Below are 24,800 nucleotides of genomic sequence, written 5' to 3' on the forward strand. Positions count from 1 at the left end.
GTCATTTTTCACCAGGTCTCCTCTTGATATACTCAAAAGACAAACTATGAAACCGGCCTCAGCCCTTTCTGGCATTAATTACATTGCTGTCCAGCCGATCTGTTTTTCCTATTATATGCATTTCTCAGCAGGGATTTTTTTGCAAGCCTAATGCAGCTGCGTGTTAAGCTATGAAAGCATTTTTAGCAGTATGGAAAGATAAGTGTGAAGACTGCCAAATGTGCGGATCTGTGCTTAAGGCTTTTCTTGTTCAGCCCATATTTTATGGCACTTGATGATGGGAGCATTTTGCAATATTCTAGATTTAATGTATTGTTATCGCCTCCCATAATCATCAGTTTAGAACAGATTGTTTGGCGTCTCTATTGTTGGAGCCTGTTTTCCTGTGTATTGACTTCTGATGTGACCAGCAAATACATTCTTGCATCACATGGAACATTTCAAGTATTCTTACTATCTGGGCGTTAACGGACCCAAATGCAGAGCCCTCACTTTTAGCCACACAGCAGAGTTGCCGCTGTTTGGAAGGATGACATAAGAATATAAACCCTATTTCACTTGCTAGGGCATTTGTTTATGGGGTTGATTGGTTGACGGAAATGGCTGGCAGCCAGTTCTGGGAAAGATTCCAGACCTGACTCCGATTAACCCTCTCTGGTGAAACTCTGCTGGAAACCAACTCACCAGCAATTGCCATTAATCTACTTACTAATTAAGCCAATTCATTTCTAAAGGAGAAAAATTCCTTTCTTTGGCCAAAGTGATGGGAGGAAATTTGAAAGAAGCGCCAAACTGTGTAACTGTAATTCAGCCAAGGACTATTAAAACAAGGTGTTGATATATAGCAGGGGATTAAAACACGTTTCTAGGGCAACAATCCTTTGGAGACGGTGGCATATAGTGCACAGGAGATGAAGCTCGAATAATGGTGGACTGCAGTGTGCTGCTCTATGGGCATGGGTTGGAAAGAACGCTGTTTCCCCCCAAATAAACCTTTTAAGTCTTTTACTCGTTTACTAAGTTATTCACCCACGGCTCAGCATTTCAGCCTTACAATGGCAGCGAAAAGGAACACAGTGCCTGGGACCCAAGGAGTAGTTTTTGCGAAGTATTATCAGCATTTTGCCTGGCATAAATGATGAGCATCTTAACGTTCGTTATTCATGCGGGAGAAGTTGAATCAAACTGCAAACAGCTCAGTGGCGATGAAAATGACGAAGGCGGTGGTATATTGTATCGAATATTAATGACACTAGCAAGCATTTTTTTTTTTAGTTTGCTTTGGTAGCGTCCGAAGACATTTACGACTGAAAGCTTTTGACAACTGACCAGGCAACACTTGTAAGAAATTAGAGCTTCTACATTTATTGATCAGTATTGTAAAACACAATCTTATACATGTATACAAACATCGTACGCGCACGTCTCTCTCTCTCTCTCTCTCTCTCTCTCACACACACTTACACACACACACACACGTATGCTTAGACTATTGGCTGATAACTTGTAATTTATCAAACTACCAGTTCATGGTTCCTACGGAAATGTTTTAATTTGTATAATTTAAGTCCCTTCGGGAAGCATTAAAAAGGGAGGTGTCAAAGAATAAGAAAAAGAAAATATGAATCAATAGCCCCTACAACATCAGTGCCACCATGCGCACCCCTAAAGTGGGCCCAGTAGAATCCCAGGGCCAAAGCAAGCAGCCCTTCTTTCTGTGAGTTTTAGTAAAGTCGAATGAGCGAGCTTCTGGCGGTAACTACAGACTTCAAGATCAGGCTCTGTTTATGGGTGAAAAGCTTGCAGCCAAAAGCCTTGTGCTCCCAGCCGTTCATTCTTGCTCAGTTTAAGGGCTAGCTCTAAATCAAACGATCGGTTAAAGCGAGGCACTTAACATTCACGCGGTGTGGTTTCTAAACAAGGCTGGTGGTGTATTTGACCGAAGTTCAGGCTTTACTCAGACTCAAACTGCGCTCTTACAAGCAGTGGAACTACGAACCAGGCCCCGCATGGGACAAATATGGCACCAGATAGCAACGTGAGCGGCACACGTTCGCGCTCCCGGGTGGGTGATCACCAGACCTCCGAGCGAGGAGCGCGCAGGTGGGAGAATTCCCGCCGTTCGCATCACATCCAGACCACGTCGCTTTGGGGGAGCCAAGTGTTCCTAGCTGCCCAGCGGGGCGATACACGGAGCCGGCTCCGGGGCCACATGGAAACCTCCTGGCATTTATTTCCGTGCGTCCTGCCCCGCCCCCCGACGGCACCGCTCTTCTGTCAAGTTAACGTGGACGGAGGTGAAGGGAAAGGAGGCGCCCCGCCAAACTCGTCGTCCCCAGACACTGCAAGAGACAAGACAGAGGGGACATGAGACACGGGGCGCAAATCAGGCCGGAAGCCGCTCAGAGCCCAGTTGCCATCGCTGGGGCGCAACCTGCAGGCGGCGCTGCTCTCAGTTGGCGGCCCACGCCGAGTGAGGAGCGCGCAGCCTAAGGCGCGGGACGCCCTGTATCCAAACCAATGGGTGCCTTTCCGTGCCATTGGCAAGGTCTTGACAATGCCAGTCACAGAGCAAGGCGACAGCCGGAGATTGGGGGCTCTGGGAGACAGGGATCCTCTTCCCAGAGAAAGTGGTAGCAGCTTTAACTTTGCCATCCACTGCTTTCCCCACTACAGTAGTTTTTCACCATTGTGGCAGCTTTACCAGCCAAGCCTCTCTTCCCAAAGGTTAGTTTGGGTCACTTATCTGCCAGCCCTTACAACAGCCTGCACAGCCCTGGTGAACTTGTAAAACAACACAACTTTTGCTTTTCTTGTTTTCTCAATTCCACATTTAATTTTGATTTGCTCTGCTCTTTGTCCCATGTATCATTAGTACATTATGATTTTTATTTTTTAAAGATCAGTTAGTGTTGGATGGTGGTCAGCACTGGGGGGTTATTATGTGGCCACTGCCTCACTTCTGAATTGTGGGTCTCTAAGGAGAAGTGCTTAGCCATCACGCTGGGCAGTGATTTTCTAGGTCCAGGCGTGATGCCGGAGGCAGATTTATATTCTGAGTTATTGAGAGTGAGAACAGGGGGGTATACAGAATACCGGGTGTATCTTGCACAGGGCACTACAGGGCTGACATTCTCAGTTCAAGTGCTATAATTTCTGTGCAAAAGTGCTATTTTAACGCATCACTGTTGGTCATGTGCACATGAAAAGGAAGAAACTCCTATGTCATTTTCTCAATAACGATCTTATAGTAAGTTAAAGAAATGCTGCCATCTATCCCATTATGTTCTTGGAAAGTAAAAGAAACTTAATGGGCACCCATATAGGAACCGCAAAGGTATTAAACGGCCCTTTTCATCTGAGGAGAACAGCAGATTTCAAATTGTTTGGGAAAAGACAGTGATTTCTAATGTTCCCCTGAAAGCCAGTGGATAACACACAAGGACCTACTTTCAGCGCTTTCTGCCAAACACTAACGAGTAACCCCATCCGTTCAGAGTTGACCTCACTAGAAGATGCTATGACACAGAATATGCAGGTGTATATTTCTTCATAAAGAGAACATCGGATATACGCATTTCTTGAAATCACTAATGCCACAGAGGCAGACTTTATACACTTCCTTTGAGAACTGAGTAACTATTAGAAAGCGACAGCTAGTACATTCAACATTATACGTTTAAAATATGTCCATCCCAGCTTGTGTTACTTTGGGGGGGGGGGGGTAGATTGTGGGTGAGCACCAGGGAAGTAGCCAGTTAAATAGAAACAAATTAAATATTGAATGGCTGCATCTCTGGACAAGCCATCAATGGGCAATGCACCTACCACTAAAAAGGAAAATGTTCTTACGTTGAGTGTTACAAATTATCCCAGGGTTTTAGTTTGTGTGTCATTTCACCACAACGAGGACAACGTATCCTCACATGGTGATTGTGACAATGGCTACAAACTACAACCAGAGTTTGAAAAAGACCCAGGAAAGAGCGTCCCCCAAATATTTGATACCAAACTTTAACAGCAGACAATAACTAGGACAATATTCATTAATATCCCAATCCACTACTGAATTTCATGTTACCTCTTTCCTTTAGATAGTAAAAAATAGGATGTAAATATCCTAAAAAGACTAATGACATTTCACAGGTAATGCAATTTCGAAAGAAACACTTCCATGTTTTCTTTTCCAACAATGTGCATTTTTGTAAACTGGTATAAATTGCAATTCAAAAGCACTGATCTCGCCATCCCCAATCATTTTTTATACTGATCAAATGAATGCAGATACTCCCATTTGGGAGGGGCGACATGACATTTCACTTGGCAGTTCTAAACAGGTCACAGACCTTTCACAGACCCTAAGGCAGTGGGAGGGAGCTCTTTACGAAACCGTGTAACCAAATCAAACCAATGGTTACCCCTTTTCAATACCATTGGAAAGGTTTTCACAATGCCATTCACATAGCAGCAGAGAAACTGAAAGGATGGTCATCCAATGGAAATTTCTTTTCCTTTGTTTAAACTTACAGAGCTTAAAAATACTAGAAAACAATGACATTTTGTAGAACTTAAAGGTAAACAAGTACTGTACAAACATGCAAACTTATATGGTATAGACCTTGAAGTGGCTAGCCGCGTATATGTATATATGCATACATATGAATTTGTATATGTACATTTATTGGAGATGTCGCTTTGTGTGAAGCCATAGGCACAAAGACACAACATGGCTGCCCTGGAGATGACCTATTGCTTTCAAGTTGCTTGAACACATCAGAATTTCTATTGTTAAGGTTGATTAATTGAAACTGATAAGTTACCATGAATAAAGATTGTTTTTCTGTTTAATGTGGTGGGCCTGATTTGGTAAATGCTTCATTCATGTAGCCGTGCAGTGCAGCATATGGGCAAGATGCATTCAAAGTATCACAAACATACACCATTTATTATGCTTGTATGGTCACAACCAAAAGGTCTTTCTATTTTAATGACAAAGTTTGAATGAAAAATTCCATTTAAAGAGTCACTAACATTAAATGTGATTTTGTAATTTATTCTGGTTCTTGGCACCTCATGAATGAAAACAATTTGAAAAATAAAGACGGTTAAATTCAGTAAAACAAATCTATGTGCTAACGGCATTTCAGAGATCTTTAAACGTAAGCCACCAGTTTATCTAAAATGTTTGTAGACCTATATGAAGACAGCACGCTGTGGTCTGGTGCCATCTTGTGTCACATACCACTGATAAAGTTATCGCTATAATGTTTCAATGAGATACTGTCAATATTGGTCTGAGTGCCACATTCCCATGGCTTATATTGGAAAAGACACAGGAGACTTATTTAGTGAATAAACAAGCCAACTGTCCAACCTTGTCCTTTTCATGAGTAAATTCAGCCGCCAAAGTTCCATAAATCTTCCAGCCTCAGTGATGTCAGGAATGGTATGTCCTACTGGCATCTGGCAGTAATATTACCCGAACATTTACAAATTCAGCTACGTATCTAATTTATATTTGCATTATTACAGAAGAAACACATTGCCCCATACAATAGACCAGCAAACAGTTATCGCAAGCCTATTGTTCGCCTGTTTTTTTGTGTGTGTCCTGAGACACAGTATCTAAACATATTTCCACAAAACTGTAATTTTTTTTTTAAACACACCGGCTCGCTCTCCCACTGATTTCAACACGGCCAGGGAGCAACCTTCCTCACCACCACCCTGCCCCCCGCTGGGGATAGATACCCTTGGCGAGAATCTTCCAAACTGGCTACCACCCCTTCTTCCCTGAAAGGGGAGAGGGCGTTGCAGCAGGCCAGTGGGAGCGGCCGGAGTGCGAAGACCCCCGGCACCTGATGCCGTTTACACTACGGCATCCCCCACACTGCGCTATCCTGTGCCGGGGCACGATCAGGGGCGTAGGGAGCGATTACTGTCTCCTGTAAATCTCCACTCCATTGCTGCGCCAGGCGCTCAGCGGAGAACCCGCGCCACAGTCCTCAAACAGAGTCTTCCGTGGCTGTATTTCCGTGCTCTTGACTAGGGGCCAATTCGGAGCGCCGACTCTCTTAGATGCTCATTAAAGAAAATGGGAACGGAGGATGTTCGGCCCTTAGCTAGGTCAAGCCTTATAAACACCGAGAAAAGACAGACATGGTGCTCTTCTCTGCAGCTTACAGTAGCAACACTGCGCTCTCAAATAGGAACTGGACATTTTGAGCACAAGGGGTCAAACTGGAGTGCCCGCAGGAATTCCTTTGGGTGGAGAAGTGTAACCGAGCCGTGCCTGCTCCAAGATATAGTCAAGTTCATTACATTAGCTTGGGGAGTGGTAGATATTAACTTTTGTTTCAACTTGTGTATCTTTAATACTAAAACATACACCGTGCAGTACCATTACTGTGTGCCTATTTAAAAACCACTATCATCAATTTAAAAACTCTCTCTGCTCTTGCTGTTTCTAGAGCCTGTCTGAAAGGCAGCATGTTTCTGGGACACACAGTCCTTAGTCAGAAACAAGACTTAATGTCAGTGGTAGGGCAATACAAACAGCTTCTGGCACCTTTTTTTGAGACCACAGCTATGTTTGTTCTCAGTCTAGGTCTAGACTGCCACTTTATCAGAAAAAGGTACATAAATTGTGCTCTGCAATTTGCATACCTTTTCAAATAGTTTTGTCGGAAGAGGCTTTTCCGAAATTAACTCACTGTAGGGGTGCGTCTAGACTACATTCCACTTTTGAGAGAGGAATACAAATGAGGGAAATAAAAAATGCAAATGAAGTGCTGATTTACAAATCTCGTGCTTCATTTGCATAATCTCTTCCAATCGCTTTTTTGGAAGAGTGTTTTTTTTTGGAAAAAAAAGCAGGCTAGATGGGGTTCTTTTGAAAAAAAATACCCTTTTTTGAAAGAACCCTTATTCCTGGAAAAATAAGGTTTACAAGGTTCTTTCAAAAAAGGGCTTTTTTTGGGGAAAGATCCCCATCAACTGCTTTTTTTGAAAAAAATCTTTCGAAAAAGGGATCGAAAGATTATGCAAATGAAGCACGAGATTTGTAAATCAGCATTTCATTTGTATTTTTTATTTCCCTCATTTGTATTCCTCTCTTGAAAGAGGAATAGTCTAGACACACCCCTACACTGGGCCAAATTTCGGAAAAACCTCTTCTTTCAGAAGAGCCCTTCTTCCTCGTGGCATGAGGAAGACAGGGTTTCCAAAAAAGTGTGTCTGCTTTTCCACAAAACATGTTGAAAGAGCAGATGCATTCCCTGGATGCAGCGAAGTTTTTCCAGGATACCGGAGGTTATCGAAGAGGTTATGTTTAGACTGCAGGCTTTTTTTGGAAGAAGCTTTTCCGGAGGAGATCTTCCGAAAAAACTTCTTCTGAAAGACAGCGTCTACACAGCAAAAGCGCATCAAAAAAGCAATCTGCTTTTTTGAGAGATAGTGTCCATTCAGTGTGAATGCTATCTTGCATGTAAGTTGTGATTACTATGGACAGAGTGGCCACCAGGGCACCTGGGCTTTTTCCTCTTTCCTTTTCTTTTGAAAGAACTCCCTTTGCCCCATCCACACACACCTTTTTCCGAAAGAGCTCTTTCGTAAAAAGTCTTCTTCCTCATAGAAAGAGGTTTACCAATGTCAGAAAAACCCCTCTGTTCTTTCAATTTTTTTTCAAAAGAATGCTGAATCAATGGATGAGCTGCCAATTATTGTAGTAGGTGAAAGATCAAGCCCATTGATTTCAGTGGGAGTTCAGAGCAGCCATAACACATTTTTTCAATATGCTAGCTAAAGAACCTCTTAGGATCTGACCTTTCTATATAGGGGAGTAATACTTATAATCAGGCCACAGTCATTTATCCACTGAAGTCAGTGGGAGTTTTAACCCAGTTTTTTAAAAAGTTACCTAGAAAAACACTTGGGCCTTGTTTACACCACAAGATATGGTCAAATTTATTATTATTTTTTAGCACTCAATTTTGCAAAGTTGAAGGTGCATGTCCCCACTGTGTGCAAGAATATGGTATAGTTTAAAGTAGTACATCTCCAATAAGCTGGCTACTGTTGACTTTACAAGCAATGCACTGTGAGTAGCTATCCCACAGTTTCTGCCACCCCTTTGCATTCTGGGTTATGTTCCTAGTGCATGCTAGGACCAAAACTGTGCAGCAGCTGGTTCTGGGTACATGGCATCAGCGTACCATGATGCACTAGTTTCCTCCCTCCCCCTGCTTGAAAGCAATGGCAAACAGTCTTTTTGTTCCTTTTTTCCCTTCCATGAAGATGCCATAGCTTGGTGTATGCATGGAACCCATTCAGCAGCAAAACATTATGGCAATCATATTAACCACAGTGTGCCTTATGCTGGAGTATATCCAGAGTGCACCCAGGGTCTGCCAGAATGAGGAAGAATCTTGGGAGGCCATTAAAACTCTTCTATGAAGCACTGGAGTTGAGCGACTGGCAAATGCTGCTGGCATTCGATCCTCTTGACACAGTGGAACGCTGGTTCTGGTGCCATGAGACAAGCACAGGCTGTTGGGACTGCATTGTGATGCAGCTATGGGACACTCAGCAGTGGCTGCAAAACTGCTGCATGCATAAGCTGGCTTTCATGGAAGTCTTCAAATTGCTTTCTCCCACTCTGAATTGCAAGAATACTAGAATGAGACCTGCTCCAACAATGGAGAAGTGGCAATTGCTCTGTGGAAGCTTGCAACACCAAGCAGCTACTGGCCACTTGAGAATCAATTCACAGTGGGAAAATCTACTGTGGGGGCTGTTGTGTTCCAAGTAGCCAAGGCAATCAATTCTCCTCTTCTACGGAGGGTACTGACTCTGGGAAATGTGCATGACATAGTGGAGGGCTTTGCCACGATGTGGTTCCTTAATTGCCAAGGAACACCCTTCCAAGAAGTACATTAACTGTCGAGGGGTACTTCTTAATGGTGCTGTAGGTGCTGGTGGATCACGAGAGCCATTTCATCAATAAGGGATGGTCAGGAAAGGTGTATGATGTGCACCCATTTTTAGGAACTGCTGCCTCTTCAGAAAGCCGCAAGCTGGAACTTTCTTCCCAGACTGACAAATTAACATTGGATGTGTTGAAATGCCAATGGTGATCCTTGGGGACTCAGCCTACCCCTTGCTCCTATGGCTCATGAAGCTAAGCATGGGCAGCCTGGACTATCTAGAGTTCCTGGGCAATCATTGCCATATTAAAGGGTTGTTAAGGAACACAACAGGATAGGCTCCAAAACTGGCACTCTTTCCTTATACCTGTTTTCAAAGCTCATGTAATTTTAAGTGTTTCTTTCTGCCAGGGAAAAACCAAATCAAACTCAAAATCAAAAAACCCCTGTATGACCCATAAGAACGGCCAAAGGTCCATCTAGCCCACTATCTTGTCTGCCGATAGTTGCCAATACCAGATGTCCCAGAGAGAGGGATCACAATAGGTAATCTTCACATGATCCCTCCCCTGTCTCCCACTTCCAAAGAAACAGAGGCTAAGGACACCATCCTGGCTAATAGCCACTGTTGGATCTAATCTCCATGAATCTAGCTAGCTCTTTTTTGAACCCTGTTAAAGTTCTAGCCTTCATTGCATTCTCTGGTAAGGAGTTCCACAGGTTGACTGTGTTGAGTGATGAAAAACTTCCTAGTTTGTTTGTTTTAAACCTGCTGCCTATTAATTTCGTTTGGTGACCTCTAGTTCTTATATTGTGGGAATACATTTTATTTTTTTAATCAAATCAGTTCAAGGAATGCAACATTTATTGGAGACCTTCAGCAAATCAGTATATCTGGTTTTAATTTCACATGTAAGGGCTTGATCTTCTCCTGTTAAGATGAATGAGAATTTTCCCACTGGCTATAGTGTAAGTCTTTTAATTGGATGAAAACTTTATTTGGTTTGTGCATCTAAAATATTAGCAAAAGAGTGACATAGATTTTAAATCTATTAAAAAAATTCTTTGACAATGCCCTTTCAAGCACTTTTAGGCTGACCTCTTAACCTCTTTTTCCTGGATTGACAGAGTAATTTGAAACAGAGACAAACAATGTAATCTATCAGAATAATTTGTGTTACCTCTGTGCATCAGATATTTATGTTTGAGCTTTCTCTTACTGACAACCCACGTAAAGAGTCACTGTTACTTTGCATCTTTATCTCTGAGATTCGTGTCTTTTCTACTCATTAAGAATGTGTCTAAAGATTACAAAGTCAATAGTATCCAAATACTGGACTGTGAGAAAAGTCTTCTAGAGTACATAAAATCAACTGCAGTGGATGTCATACAATGGAAGGTTTAGATGTTTTTAGGTGCCCAAATTTATCATTGTTTCACAGAAGCAGAATAAAAGCTATGGCAAATTTTACTAATATAATGTATGACATCTATTTATGCCAATTTAAAAAAATATTTGTAAGATACACATTCATCCTTTGACTAATACTACTTCTTATATCACAGGCTTATTTATCTATTCCCTTTAAAAAGATGGATAGCTTAAATAGACAGAGGAGGGATAGCTCAGTGCTTTGAGCACTGGCCTGCTAAACCCAGTGTTATGAATTCAGCCTTTGAGGGGGCCATTTAGGGATCTGGGGCAAATCTGTCAGAGATGGTATTTGGTCCTGCTGTGAAGGTAGGGGACTGGACTTGATAACCTCTTGAGGTCCCTTCCAGCTCTATGAGAGAGGTATATCTCCATATATTATTATTAAACAGTTTATATAACCTATGGTACATTTTTGAAACAAAAATTCACCTAATACATCTGTCTATTTTTGCCAAAAGCATATTATTGTGCAGGATAAATCATCATCATTTATGATTTGATTAAAATAGTACCACTTCTTCCATCAAACATAAAAAAGTCTGTGTTTCAGAAAAGTCAGGATTCTGACGTTCTAATTTTGAAGGCATGTACAATGCAGTGGCACAATAACTTCACAATTATCTTCATGGATCATCCTCATTCCTCAGTAAAGATGTAAAGGTAAGAAGTGAGGCTTAGTCTATATTGCAAAGATTTGTTGACATGGTGCATTGGCTAGGACTGTAAAAAAAGTTCACAACATCTTAGCCGACATAACTATGTTGGCACAACCCCTTGTGGATGCAACTAAAACAAACAAAGCAGTGCTTTTGCTGGCATAGCTAATGCCATTCAAAGAGATGGTTTAGCTATTCTGGGAGAACACTTTGCCAGCTCATGCTCCATCTCCACTAGGAGGCTTTGAAGGCACAGATACACAGCAGAGGCTCTGTATTACAGATAAGCCCTTATTTAATTCTTTATGGGCAGAAGCTGGATTAAAAAAATTCATTGAAATTTCTGGGAATTTTTACATTGATCCACACATTTAAATCAGGCCCTCTGGACCGTGGCCATATGAGCTGTACTAAAAATTGAGCTATTTGCATAAGTAGCATTCAGTGTGAATAAGAGTGCAGAATAGGGCCCCTTACATACAGACTCTTGGAGTTTTAGTATGTTTATTTATTAAATATTGTCTTCAATTATTAAAGTTATAATATGTATAAAATAATCTTTGTTAACCATTGAAACCTTCACACACGCACACTCTCTCTTTTTCTCTGTTATATTTCCTGTGTGGTTCCAAAGTGTTCAGTTATAAAAAGGAAAGAGACTGAAGTTAAAACAAAAATGCAACCATCAAGCCACATCTACTTGAAAAGGCCTTTGAATATGGTCAGTCCCAAAGGTACAGCTGGATAAATATCAAACATTCTTTTTCCTAAAATGTGTTTGACTAACAACCCCTTTACTTTCTACAAATATTCCTCTCACTGATTTTTCTGAAAGCGCATTTGCAGAAAGTGAAAATCTCAGAAATATTCATGTGAATATAAGATTCAGTCTCACACAAGATTCATGGAATCTTGGAAGAGTTAGCACAGCCATCTTGAAATCTTTATGACTTTAATACTAATTCCACTAATCCAGTCAGGAAATAAACATCATCATGTGAATTAGGTGCCCAGTCATACAACTTAAGTAGTCAAAGTAATAGTAAACAAGCTATAGGTTAAAATATATTTGCAACAAAATATTTGAGCAATTTTAAATAAGTTACAGAGACATAAAATAAGTCTATTTATGACAATTGTCACATAAAAAGGGCTAAAACTGTTAAATATCACATTCAGGATGAACTAATGCTTCTTCTGATTCTTACACTTATGTCAAATGTACTAGATCATTATTTTGTAATTTGATTTAGATTTTTTCAAAAAGAACAAAGATTTCTACTAAACAAATAAGATAAATGATACCAACTCAACTAAGTCTTCTGAGTTAAACAAGCCAGAGCTTGGAAGATGAACAAAAGGCCATCACTAACTATGAATGATGCTGAATGACCATAGTTTCTGTTCAGAACTGACTTGAGAAAATGTGGTTACAGAATAAATTTCTGACGAGAAAAGCATACTTTGTTGAAAGAGTACGTACAGTGCAGTGTCCCGATGGTACTGAAAAGCTAAAGTTGAATAAGGTTTGGCAAGGGGTAGAAAGGGATACAGAACGGTGGGATTGTGCACCTTTGGAGTCAGAAGGAGCTTTGGCACCGACTTCAATGGGGGCAGGATCAGACCCCTAATCAAATCATCACAGATAGAGTAGAGTAAATTAGGACAGCGATTTCCAACCCCTGGTCTGCAGCCTGGTGCCAGGTCATGAACCGCTGGCTACAGTGGCTTGAGGGGCTGGGGCTGGGGCACATGGTCCAGTGCTTCCCTTCCCACCATGGCTGTTGGGAAGAGGTGTGTCCTACCCCGCCTCTCAGCCAACCAGTACCGGGCAGATGCAGGGACTCTTCCTAGATGTAAAAGAGCAGTTCACTGCAAGTTGGGAGGGCCGTGCGGAGCCTGGCACAGTAGCCTTAGAGCAGCCGCAATCCAGGCAGCAGTGCTCAGCTGGCAGCTAGAGCAGGACTAGATGAGGGGGACAGGGCAGGCATTGGGAGCAAGGGTAATGCCAGGGTTCTGAGGGTGGGGGTAATATTGGGGACTGGGAGGCTGGAACTGGGGAGGGGGCTGGATGCAATGATGCTCTGGAAATGGGAGGCTGGCACTGAGGCGTCTGGTTGTGGTGCGGGGCTCTAAGAGGAGGCTGGCAGGCTGGCATGGTGGATTCAGTGCAGAGGTCAGTGGGTGGCACCGGGGGGGGGGGGGCAGTGGAGAGCTCTTGGGGTTAGGGCTGGCGACAGGGGTGGCTCTGGGGCCAGGATGTACGCCAGCCCACAGAGCTGGCACGAACAGTTAGCTTCAGCTGCAGCAGCCACCCACCACATTGCGACTGCCAGAGCTGATGCTGGCTATTCACAGTGGCTCTGGGGGCCAGGGCTTTTGGCAGATGATAGAACATGAGAACTGTAAGGGACCTCAAGAAGTCATCGAGTCCAGTTCCCTGTCCTCATGGCAGGACCCAGTACCCTCTAGACCATCCCTGATAGACATCTATCTAACCTGCTCTTAAATATCTCCAGAGATGGAGATTCAACAACCTCCCTGGGCAACTTATTCCAGTGTTTAACCATCCTGACAGTTAGGAAGCTTTTCCTCATGTCCAGCTTAAATTTCCTTTGCTGCAGTTTAAGCCAATTGCTTCTTGTCCTATCCATCCTCCTTATGACACCCTTTTAGATATCTGAAAACTGCTATTATGTCCCCTCTCAGTCTTCTCCTTTCCAAAATAAACAAGCCCAATTAATTCAGTCTTCCTTCATAGGTCATATTCTCTAGCCCTTTAATCATTCGTTTGCTGTTTTTTGGACCTTCTTCAATTTGTCCACATCTTTCTTGAAATGTGGTACCCAGAACTGGACACAATACTCCAATTGAGGCCTACTCAGTGCAGACTAGAGTGGAAGAATTACTTTTTGTATCTTGCTCACAACACTCCTGTTAATGCATCCCAGAATCATGTTTGCTTTTTTTGCAACAGCATCACATTGTTGACTAATATTTAGCTTGCAGACCACTATGGTCCCTAGCTCTTTCTGCAGTACTCCTTCCTAGACAGTTGCTTCCCAATCTGTAATGTGAAACTGATTGTTCCTTCCTAGGTGGAGACCTTTGCATTTGTCCTCATTAAACTTCATCCTATTTACCTCAGACCATTTCTCCAGTTTGTTCAGATCATTTTGAATCATGATCCTATCCTCCAAAGCACTTGCAACCCCTCCCAGCTTTGTATCATCTGCAATCTTAATAAGTATACTCTCTATGCCAATATCTAAATCATTGATGAAGATATTGAACTGAACCGGTCCCAAAACAGATCCTTGCAGAATCCCACTTGTTATGCCCTTCCAGCAGGACTGTGAACCATTAATTACTCTCTGAGAACAGTTATCCAGCCAGTTATGCACCCATCTAAGTTGTATTTGCCTAGTTTATTGATAAGAATATCATGCAAGACTATATCAAATGCCATACTAAAGTCTAGGCATACCACATCCACCATTTCTCCCTTATCCAGAAGACTCATTATCCTATCAAAGAAAGCTATGAGATTGGTTTGACATGATTTGTTCTTTACAAATCCATGCTGGCTGTTACCTGGAAGATAAGGTGATGGGTGTTTGCAGATGAATTCCTTAATTACTAGCTCCATTATCTTTCTTGGCACAGCAGTTAAACTAACTGGTCTGTAGTTTTCTGGGTTGTTCTTATTTTCCCTTTTATAGATAGACACTATATTTGCCCTTTTCCAGTCTTCTGGAATCTCTCCTGTCTTCCAAAGATGATAGCTAAAGGCTCAGATACCTCTTCAATCAGCTTGAGTATTCTAGGATACATTTAATCAGGCCCTCGTGACTTGCAGACATCTAACTTTTCTAAGTGATTTTTTATTTTATCTTCTAAACCTCTACCCTCTTCTCCCTAGCATTCACTATGTTAGGCATTCCTTCCTCATCAGACTTCTCGGTGAAGACCATACCAAAAAAGTCATTGAGCACCTCTGCCATTTCCAAGTTTCCCATTATTGTTTCTCCTGCCTCACTGAGCAATGGGCCTACCCTGTCCTTGATCTTTCTCTTGTTCCTAATATATTTTTGGAATGTCTTCTTGTTTCCCTTTAGGTCTGTAGCTAGTTTGAGCTCATTCTGTGCCTTTGCCTTTCTAATCTTGCCCCTGCATACCTGGGCTGTTTGTTTATATTCATCCTTTGTAATTTGTCCTAGTTTCCACTTTTTGACTCCTTTTTATTTTCAGGTCATATTTTATTTTTATATCATAATGAAAATACAAATAAATGTTACTGGTCTGCCAGAAGTTTATGAATGGGTTTGCTGGTCTATGGTATAAAAAAGGTTTGTAATTACTCAGGAAACAAACAGGAATAAATGTGTAATTTTATAAGAATGATTTTCTTTCTTCTTGGTTTCTTACTTACTGAAAGCAAGTTATTTTAGTGAACCATTCCCTTTCCAAAAAAAAAAAAAAAAAAAAAAAAATGCAGAACATTCTATAGCAAGACATTTCATACTATATTTCATAACAATTGTGTGTGCAATGGGAAAGTTTTCCATTGTCTACAATAAAAGGACAGATAAGGGCTTGACCCCACAGAGGCTAAAGCAGAGTGTATATGTATGGTGTAAGTACTGTTAGCCTAGTTAATTCAAGCAAAGGATGCTTGTACATACAGTTGTAAACAGAAACAAAGTGCCACACTTTACCTTCAGATACGAGAAAAACGGAGAGGTCATCAGGATAGGTTAGACAAACTGGGAAAGCATCTGGTTCTCCTGGCCCAGGCAGGCCCATCAAACATCTTCTTAGGAGGTACAGGAATGGTTCCAGATTTAGAGCATATACCATCCCAGGCAAAGGGTCTCTCAGTATATGCCCCCGTGGATAGGGAAGCAGCAGCTAATACCCCCATTATCATGTGTTTAGTGTCTTTAAAGGATGAGTTTTCATGGGCAAAACTCACTTCTTCAGATGTGGGGTTTGCCCACAAAAGCTCATGATATATTGTATATTAGTTAGCCTCTAAGGTGCCACAGGACTATTTGTTGTTTTTAAAGTTAGACTAACACAGCTAACCCCCTGAGATTTTTAAACACACACCAGTAAAGAAATATATGAAGTGCACTGATCCAATTCCAAAATACCTAACCACAGTCATCTTTCAGAAACATGAGACCATCTCAAAGGCTTTCTGCTCCATACGCAGATTAAAAGTTTACTAACAGTAAAAAACACAGTGAATTCAGAACAAATCATCAAAAAATACAGCAGCTAGGAACAGAATACGATTCATCCTGATCAAACAAGTGTTCAAATAGTCCTTCAGCTGCTTAGTTAAGGTCCTGGGTAAAATTTTGTAACTGAAGCAGAGAGAGAAAATGTGTGTATTATTCTGAAAATCACAGCAGTCTCATTTTTTGTGCAGCAGAGTAATAACTGCCCAGAAGCAGTGGAGAGTCAGTTCTCCTTCAGACTCTCCATAATTACTAGCTATACGTCAGACCGATAAGATGCATGAAATATTTGTAGAATTCAGACAGCAGCTTATCAATGCAGGAGTCCTGACTGCAGAGAGCTTCTGGGCTTGCAACAGAGAGTTCCTGCAGTGACAGTGTAGTATCGAGGCCCATTGCACCTCACTGGTTACACAAGGTAAGCTCTGGTGCAGCTCTGCCATTGTCAGCACATTACAGGATTCAGGCAAATACACAGTACTGTGAAAGGAAAGAGCAGCTTTCCAGATTCCACCCATTTCAGTCAGCTAATAACCATTTGGCAGCCAGAGACAAGACAGTCCATAGGTTTTTTCTTTTTATGGGAGTATCAAGGCCATGCAGCTGGATTCAGAGGGCCTGAACAGTGCTCCTTTCATCTTCTTTTTCGGCAAACATCTCAGGAGTCAGTACTTCAGGTAGAATTTGCTGAAGCTGCACATCCCCACATCAAAAGTTGCCATAAACGGCCAAGATATCTCATTCCAGGCCATACATGACTCGATACAAGGATCATGTGGTAGCCTAGTATACCTCTACCAAACGGTACTATCTGGACTTCTCTGACATACCACCATTCTTTCAAGGACTGAAAGGGGCTTCTGCTGCTGCCAATGATCCCAAGCTACAGTGAATGTTTGGGTGAAATTCAAGGCCTGGAACAATTTGGTATTTAAATGCTAGTGGGAAGAACAGACAGGAAAAAGGAGAGAGGAAGACAGAATGATAATCAGACAAGTGGGAGACATGAAAGACTGAATATATTTACACTGGATTTCATGGTATAAAATAATCCAATCTAGCCACTGAGATGTGGGAGTAGCTTTCAGCCAAAAGTACTGCCTCTCAATGAGGAGGAAAAACCTCCAAACATCTACTCATCCAAAGGTCAACAGGAGACTACAGAGTTCCTTGGCTGACTGAGGGTGGAGCTTCTCATGATTTCTGTCGAAAACAAATGAAATCCCCTTCCAAGAAAGCTCACAGTCAAACAGGGCATGTGTAAGAGTTTGCAAAAAGGAGACACTTTTTTTTGTCCCAATGTGGGCACATACACAGCAAAAACATTAAAAGCATCTCAAGGAGCTGGCCTTGCACAATCTCCTTCACAGAGAGGATCTGTGGGCCCCATCCCCTGGTAAAACAGAACAGCTATCCCAGCAAGGACACTGGAGCCATGGCTCAAGAGAGCTTCCGATTCCTTCAACCAGTTCTCCTGATTATTAGGCTCTGAGGGTTTGTCTTACAAAAGGAAAATCAGCCTATTTTTGTCTGAGAAATTCAGAGTTGTGCCCTTTTATGACCATCTCAGCATCAGTATTTAGAGAACAAAAGTTGGGCAGCAGCACAGAGATGAGAAGGAGAAAGAAACAATGGCAAGAGGAAGAATTTTTGGGAAAAAAATCCAATAGGAGCTCTGTATCTCTCGAACAATCTCCTTTTTTGAGGCATAAAGATCTTGCACAAAAGGGATTTTTTTGTGCAAAACAGACCCATCTACACTGCTTGTTTTTGTGCAAGAACCTGTTGTGCAAAAAGCATCGGCAGAGAATATGCAAATGATAGCATGACCAATGCGTGCTTCATTAGCATACTCTCTGCCAACAAAAACTTGCAGTATAGACGTAGCCTTGGTGTCCATGCTCCTCCTCCTTATCTTCAGGTCCTATATTCTTACCAAGGACTCCAAAGCCAATTGTACATAAGTAGTAACCCCTCAATTGACCAGGATCACCAAACAAGAAACATTTTAGCTTGCTCAGAGGTAGCAAATACTGTATAATCTACTCTTTATATATGCAGTTTTAAAATCAGGTTGAAGGACTGTTCAGGGTTATTTTAAAACCTGGGGTCAGAATGCCATAGTGTTTCAGATTAGGATTCTCACAAGCCAAGAGAATTATCCTAACATCAGAAACTAAAGTTCGACATTGAGAGAGATCAGATACTAGCTTTTCATTGTAAATGAAGTAGGTGAGGGAAACATTGGAAAAATATATTTTAGCATCAGGAATAAAAAGGAAAAAGCTGAAACGAAAGATTCCTTGACCACAAGTCCCTCTTGTACCAAGCAATTCACAAATGATTCATGGAAAAAAATCTCAAAATTTATTCATTTGAAAGGCAGATTTTATATTAGCACAGCCAATAACATTACCTACACACATCAACACATCCTCCACAGTATAAGAGAGAGCAAGTGCACACAGAACCCCAGGCTTGTGGGTCAACTTGTTAAACTCATCTGAAGTGGACCCCCATGGAGAACCCACCCGACCAACCCATAGGAAAAAAGAGAGGGAACCTAACACAACAAAACAGCAAGAAACAAGATAAATACACACTATCAGAAAACCAGCTAGTACACATAGCACCTACCAAATACAGTGCCATCCTCAGAAACAGCTAGCTTGGCTACAAAAAGAATAGAAAAATTACAGACAGGTGAGCCTTACACAGATCCACAGAATTCTTCTTCACAAGAACAGGACACTCTGTTTACTAAGCCACTTCCCAGACAGAGAACAAAGAAATCAGGGCCTATTGCAGGAAATACCTACAACCTAACCTCTGCTACCAAGAGCCAGCTTACAAAGAGACCATCAGCAGCTGAAGTAATCAGACACCTGTACCCCCATCTGAGCTAATCAGAACAAACTGAGTTATCAGGAGACTGTTGCTGCTACAGGCATTAGATAGTGTAACAATATTAACAGCTATTTTTTAAAACTGTAGCTTCCTCAAATAAAAAAGCTGTCTATGCCCTTGCTTTAAAGCCTATTTAGTTGTATTTTATTTAGGTTCCTAATTGTTTCTTTGCATTTAAACATCTGCTATTGAGTATATTCAGGGCATGCACGGACAATTACATGACCAAATGATAGTTTTACATGCAGCATGCATGCACGCAGTTTTGTAAATTTAGTGTTTAATGTGATAGTTGGGGCAAGAATTTTGATGTTTCCACAGTATGTAAAACCCCTCATTCAGACCAATAAAGCGCATCTGAGCTCATCTGGTGAAGTGGGTTTTGCCCATGAAAGCTCATACTACTATAGATATGTTTTTGTTAGTCTCAAAGGCAACATCTACTCTAAGAGTTTTCTCTGCAAAAAATATGCAAATGAGGGACTCATTTTCATGAGTCACAATCTCATTTGCATATTTTCTGCCAATCCATTTTTGCGCTGAGGTTTTTGCGCAAGATCCTTATGCTCCAATGATCTTAAGGAAAAAGGGGTTTTTGAGCAAAAAGAAAATGTCCACACAGCTTGTTTTTGTGCAAAAACCTCAGTGCAAAAACAGATCAGCAGAAAATATACAAATGAGATCATGACATATTCTTTTTCTGAGAAAACTCATAGTGTAGAGGGGCATTTATGTGTGCCTGCCGAATCATCTGGGCTGGCTCCATCCCCGGTGCGTGGCACATGAGCGGTGCCAGCCCCGGGTGCGGGGCACGTGGGTGGCCCCTGCCCAGGGCGTGCAGCACATGCGCAGTGCCAGCGCAGGGCGCGTGGGCAGCCCCCGCCCTGGGCGCGCGGCACTTGTGTGGTGCCAGCCTCAGGCGTGTGGGTGGCTCCTATCCCAGACGCGCGGCACATGTGTGGTGCTGGCCCAGGGGTGTGGCAGATGTGCGGTGTTGGCCCCCGGGCGCATGGCACATGGGCAGCCCTGCCCCCGGGCGCACGGCGCATGCGTGGCCCTGCCCCCGGACTCACGGTGTCTGAGTAGCTCCGTGCCTGGCAGCCCCGAAAGGTTGGGGACCACTGGTGTAGACATAGCCTAAGGTGCCAAGGACTACTTGTTGTTTTTAATATCTTAAAGGATTAGTAGATTTGCCCCAAAACATTGGCATTTATTAACAAATAAAGAGACTAATAATGTTTTTGATTCAATATAGTTGATCAATTTCCCCCTCTGTCAGTTTGGGTATGGCTGGACTGCAGGTTTTTTTTGGGATACCGGAGGATACCAGAGGTATCTTGAAAAAAATCCGCCACGTCCAGGGGACGTATTTGCTCTTCCGCTTTTTTCTGCAGAAGAGCAAATGCACTCTTTCGGAAGCCCCTATATTCTTCGTTCTACAAGGAAGAAGGGGGCTTTCAAAACGGGGTTTTTTTTCCTGACATTTGGCCCAGTCTAGACAGGTCAAATGTTGGAAAAGTCACTTCCTACAAAAGAAACGGAAAAAGGTACTCAAAATGTGGAGTAGATTTTGCGTACCTATTCCCTACAAAAACTTGTAGTCTAGCCGAATCCTCTGAGAGAAATGTATGCATGTGTTATATAGCCTGTGACATATACAAATAGACATGAAGCTAGTTTACTTTTTTATGAATGAGATTTTGGTGCTTATGAAATCACTATACGTACATTGCATTAACAATCTGCTCCAACTAGCACAGCCCTAGCACTAGCACAGTCTTTAAGGGCAGAGGGGACCATCATGATCATCTAGTCTGACCTCTTCCACATTGCAGGCCCCAGAACCTCACCCATCCACTCCTGTAATAGACCCCTAACTTCTGACTGAGGGTATGTCTACACTAGCCCCCAGATCGATCTAGGGAGGCTAATGAGGACGACCGAAATTGCAAATCAAGCCCAACATTTAAATATCCCGCGCTTGATTTGCATGTTCCCGGCCGGTTGCCATTTTAGAAACTGACTAGCCCGAAGTAACTGCCCGCATCTACACGCAGCAGTGAAACGGGATTCCAATTTAAAGCCCTAACCCGAATTAGCTGGTATTCCTCCTGCAATGAGGTTTACCAGCTAATTCGATTTAGGGGCTTTAAATCGGAATCCCATTTCACTGCCGCTTGTAGACGCGGGCAGTTACTTCGGGCTAGTCAGTTTCTAAAATGGCGACCGGCAGGGAACATGCAAATCAAGTGCGGGATATTTAAATGCCGGGTTTGATTTGCAATTTCGGTCGCCCTCATTAGCCTCCCTAGATCGATCTAGGGGGCTAGTGTGGACATACCCTGAGTTACTGAAGTTCTCAAATCATGGTTTAAAGACTTCAAGTTACAGAGAATTTTATACTAGTTTAAACCTGTAAATGACCCAAGCCCTATGCTGCACAGGAAAGTAAAAATCCCCCAGGGTCTCTGCTAAACTGACTTTGGGGGAAATTCTTTCCCATCTCCAAATAAGGTAATCAGTTAGACCCTGAGCATGTGGGCAAGACCCACTGGACACATACTCGGGAAAGAATTCTCTGTAATAACCCATACTGTATTTTATCCCAAGTACCATTCACTGCTATGTCCTCAAGTATTTTATCTTTCAAAATTTGTTCCAAGACCATGCACACAATAGGTCAAACTAACACTCCTGTAGTTTTCTGGATCACTTCCCCCCTTTTTAATAATAGGAACTATATTAGCAATTCTCCAGCCGTAGGGTACAATCCATGAATTTACACATTCATTAAAAATCCTTGCTATTGGGTTTGCAATTTCATGTGCCAGTTCCTTTAATATTCTTGAATGGAGATTATCCAGGTCCCTCAAATTAGTCCTATTAAGATGTTTCACTTCCACAATGTACGTGGTAATTTCTACCACCATATCCTCATTTGCATTAGCTACCTTGCCACTATTCTCAAGCTCTTCATTAACCCCATTAAAAGCTGAGGCAAAGTATTTGTGTAGGTGTTGGGCCATACCTAGATAATCTTTAATCTCCACTCCATCCTCAGTGCTTAGTGGTCCCACTTCGTTGCTTGTTTCCTTTTTATTTATATGGCAACCAAATGTTTTATTATTGGTTTTAATTCTCTTTACGAGGTTCATTTCTGTTTGGCTTTTGTCAGTTCTTCCTTTATCCATACACCTTTTGACCTGAAAGAGGCAGATTTCCTTGCTAATGTATCCCATCTGCTACTCACTGAAGACTTTCTGTTTTCTCTTGATCACTTGTTTGAGATGCTTGCTCATCTAGCTTGGTCTGCAATCCTTCCACTTTGGTTGAGATGCAGGTTTCAGATTGTACCTGTAACTTTGACTTAAAGTAGTTCCTAGCAACTAATGTCAGGGGCATTGCATGGGGGGCATGAAAGATCAGATGCCCTCAAATACTGTAGAGGGGAGAGGGATACGAGCAAGCAACCAGTGGGACCAGAGTCTGGGGTTCCAGCTGCTGCCAGGGGCACCGCTGCCAGCCCCATGCCTAGAGCTCCACTGCTGGCCCCACACTTGGGAACTCAGCTGCTGACCCTGCATTTGGGATCCCAGCTGCTACCCAGGGTTCCACTGTCAGCCCTGCATCTGGAGTCTCAACTGCCATGCAGGGCTCCACTGCTGGCCCCACACTTGGGACTCAGCTGCCTGCCCCATACCCGGTGTCCTGGCTACCAGCCTCACATCCAGGTTTCCAGCTGCTGCCCAGGATTTGGCTGCTGGCCTCAGACCTTAGATCCTGGCAGCTTCCTGAAGCTCAGCTGCTGACCCCAGCATGCCTGCCCCCAGCTCTGTCTGTTATTACATGGCCCTGTTCCAAGCCCCAGTGAGGAGGGATAGGGGCTTAGGAGAAGGGGTGGGACAAAGTAGGGACCAAAAGAGCCAGGGTGGTAGTGGGACCTGGAGCAGATGGAGGGACTTGTCCTGGGCCCTACACCTCCACAGGGACAGCTCTGTCAGGGATAAGGGTTGCACGGAGAGGGGTGACATGCGGTGGTGGTCACATGGCTAGTCCCTGTCTTGTGTCCCTCCTTAGCAGTCACCTATGACTAAAGGAGACAAGATAGGGATGTAATAGTAAGGTCGATTAAACAATTGCCAAAAGCTTATAGGTTAATGCTATAGACTACAGGCACTTCCCCACCACTCCTTGCCAGTACATTTTTTAGCAAGCTGGCCAGCAGCCCAGCTCAGTCCCAACTTGCACTAGGTCCTGCAGGGAGCCTGGCTCAGTTCCGGCTTGTGCTGGGACCAGGAACTCAGACCCTTGCCCCTGGACAAGGGCTGCCTGGGGACTATAGAATAGTTGTCTAACCAATAAGAATTCATGAGATTAAGCTACTATTCAATTAACCAATATTTAACATCCCTAACACGAATACCTACCCACTTCCTCACAGTAAAATGACTCCCTCATAGATTTTTCATCTTCTGTTCAGGATTAAGAATTGATTCCTTTAGTAATAATAAACACAGAGACCTGGGTCAGAACTGATCCAAGGAGTCACCTCCTGATAGAAGACCTCTAAATCCAGCAGGTCCAAGTAATCTTGAATGTGGCAAATCTTTTTCTTTCTTTCTTTCTTTCTTTCTTTCTTTCTTTCTTTCTTTCTTTCTTTCTTTCTTTCTTTCTTTCTTTCTTTCTTTCTTTCTTTCTTTCTTTCTTTTTCTTTCTTTCTTTCTTTCTTTCTTTCTTTCTTTCTTTCTTTCTTTCTTTCTTTCTTTCTTTCTTTCTTTCTTTCTTTTTATGAAAAGACTTACAGATACACTGAAAATTGTGCCCATGTAGAACAGAAGCCACGAAGAGAGAAGTTAGCTATTTGTTTAGTTCTTAGTCCATAGGCTCAATGAGCATCACAGTCTTTGAGGGTACGTCTACACTTGCTCCCTAGTTCGAACAAGGGATGCAAATGTGGCAACTGAAATTGCTAATGAAGCGGGAATTTAAATATCCTGTGCTTCATTAGCATAATCTCGCCCACGCGCTATTCCGCTCGCCCGCTGATTCGAACCAGGAAGTGTGCTCTGGCACACATTAGTTCGAATTAAACCCCTTGGTTTGAACTAACATTACTCCTCATTTTTTGAATTCATGAATTTAACATTTTTTGAGGAGTAATGTTAATTCGAACCAAGGGGTTTAATTCAAACTAACGTGTCCCAGAGCGCACTTCCTGGTTCGAATCAGCTGGCGAGCGGAATAGCGTGCAAGCGAGATTATGCTAATGAAGCATGGGATATTTAAATCCCCACTTCATTAGCAATTTCGGTTGCCTACATTTGCATCCCTAGTTCGAACTAGGGAGCAAGTGTAGATGTACCCTGAGTGACCAAGTCAGGACTTTGAGGTGCCAGCCATCAAAGTACACTAGAACAGTTGTGTCAATGACTGCCACTACTACAGTCATTTTGGTAAATAACATGGGAACTAAGATCAAACAGCAAGGTAGACTAAAAGTCCTAATGACAGGATTAGAAACATTTGATAACAATGGATAGTCCTCAATAAAAAATGAAGTTTCCAGAGCTAACTGAAAACATTACTGATTTGGGACTTCATTTTAAACTAGTACTTTTATATTTCTGACTTG

The 24,800-nt window shown here is 42.5% G+C and overlaps 1 protein-coding gene across 1 annotated transcript in view; it reads right to left on the reverse strand.

The window, feature by feature from the left end:
* Nucleotides 1–909: 909 nt before the first annotated feature.
* Nucleotides 910–24,800, reverse strand: part of C2H10orf67 (chromosome 2 C10orf67 homolog) — a 127,604-nt gene continuing 103,713 nt past the window's right edge. The window contains exon 16 of the mRNA XM_075922520.1: nucleotides 910–2,342. Coding sequence (XP_075778635.1) covers nucleotides 2,278–2,342 — 65 coding nt within the window. The 3' untranslated portion in view covers nucleotides 910–2,277. The remainder of the gene's footprint in view (nucleotides 2,343–24,800) is intronic.

Source organism: Pelodiscus sinensis, chromosome 2, assembly GCF_049634645.1.
Source record: "Pelodiscus sinensis isolate JC-2024 chromosome 2, ASM4963464v1, whole genome shotgun sequence".
NCBI lineage: Eukaryota > Metazoa > Chordata > Testudines > Trionychidae > Pelodiscus > Pelodiscus sinensis.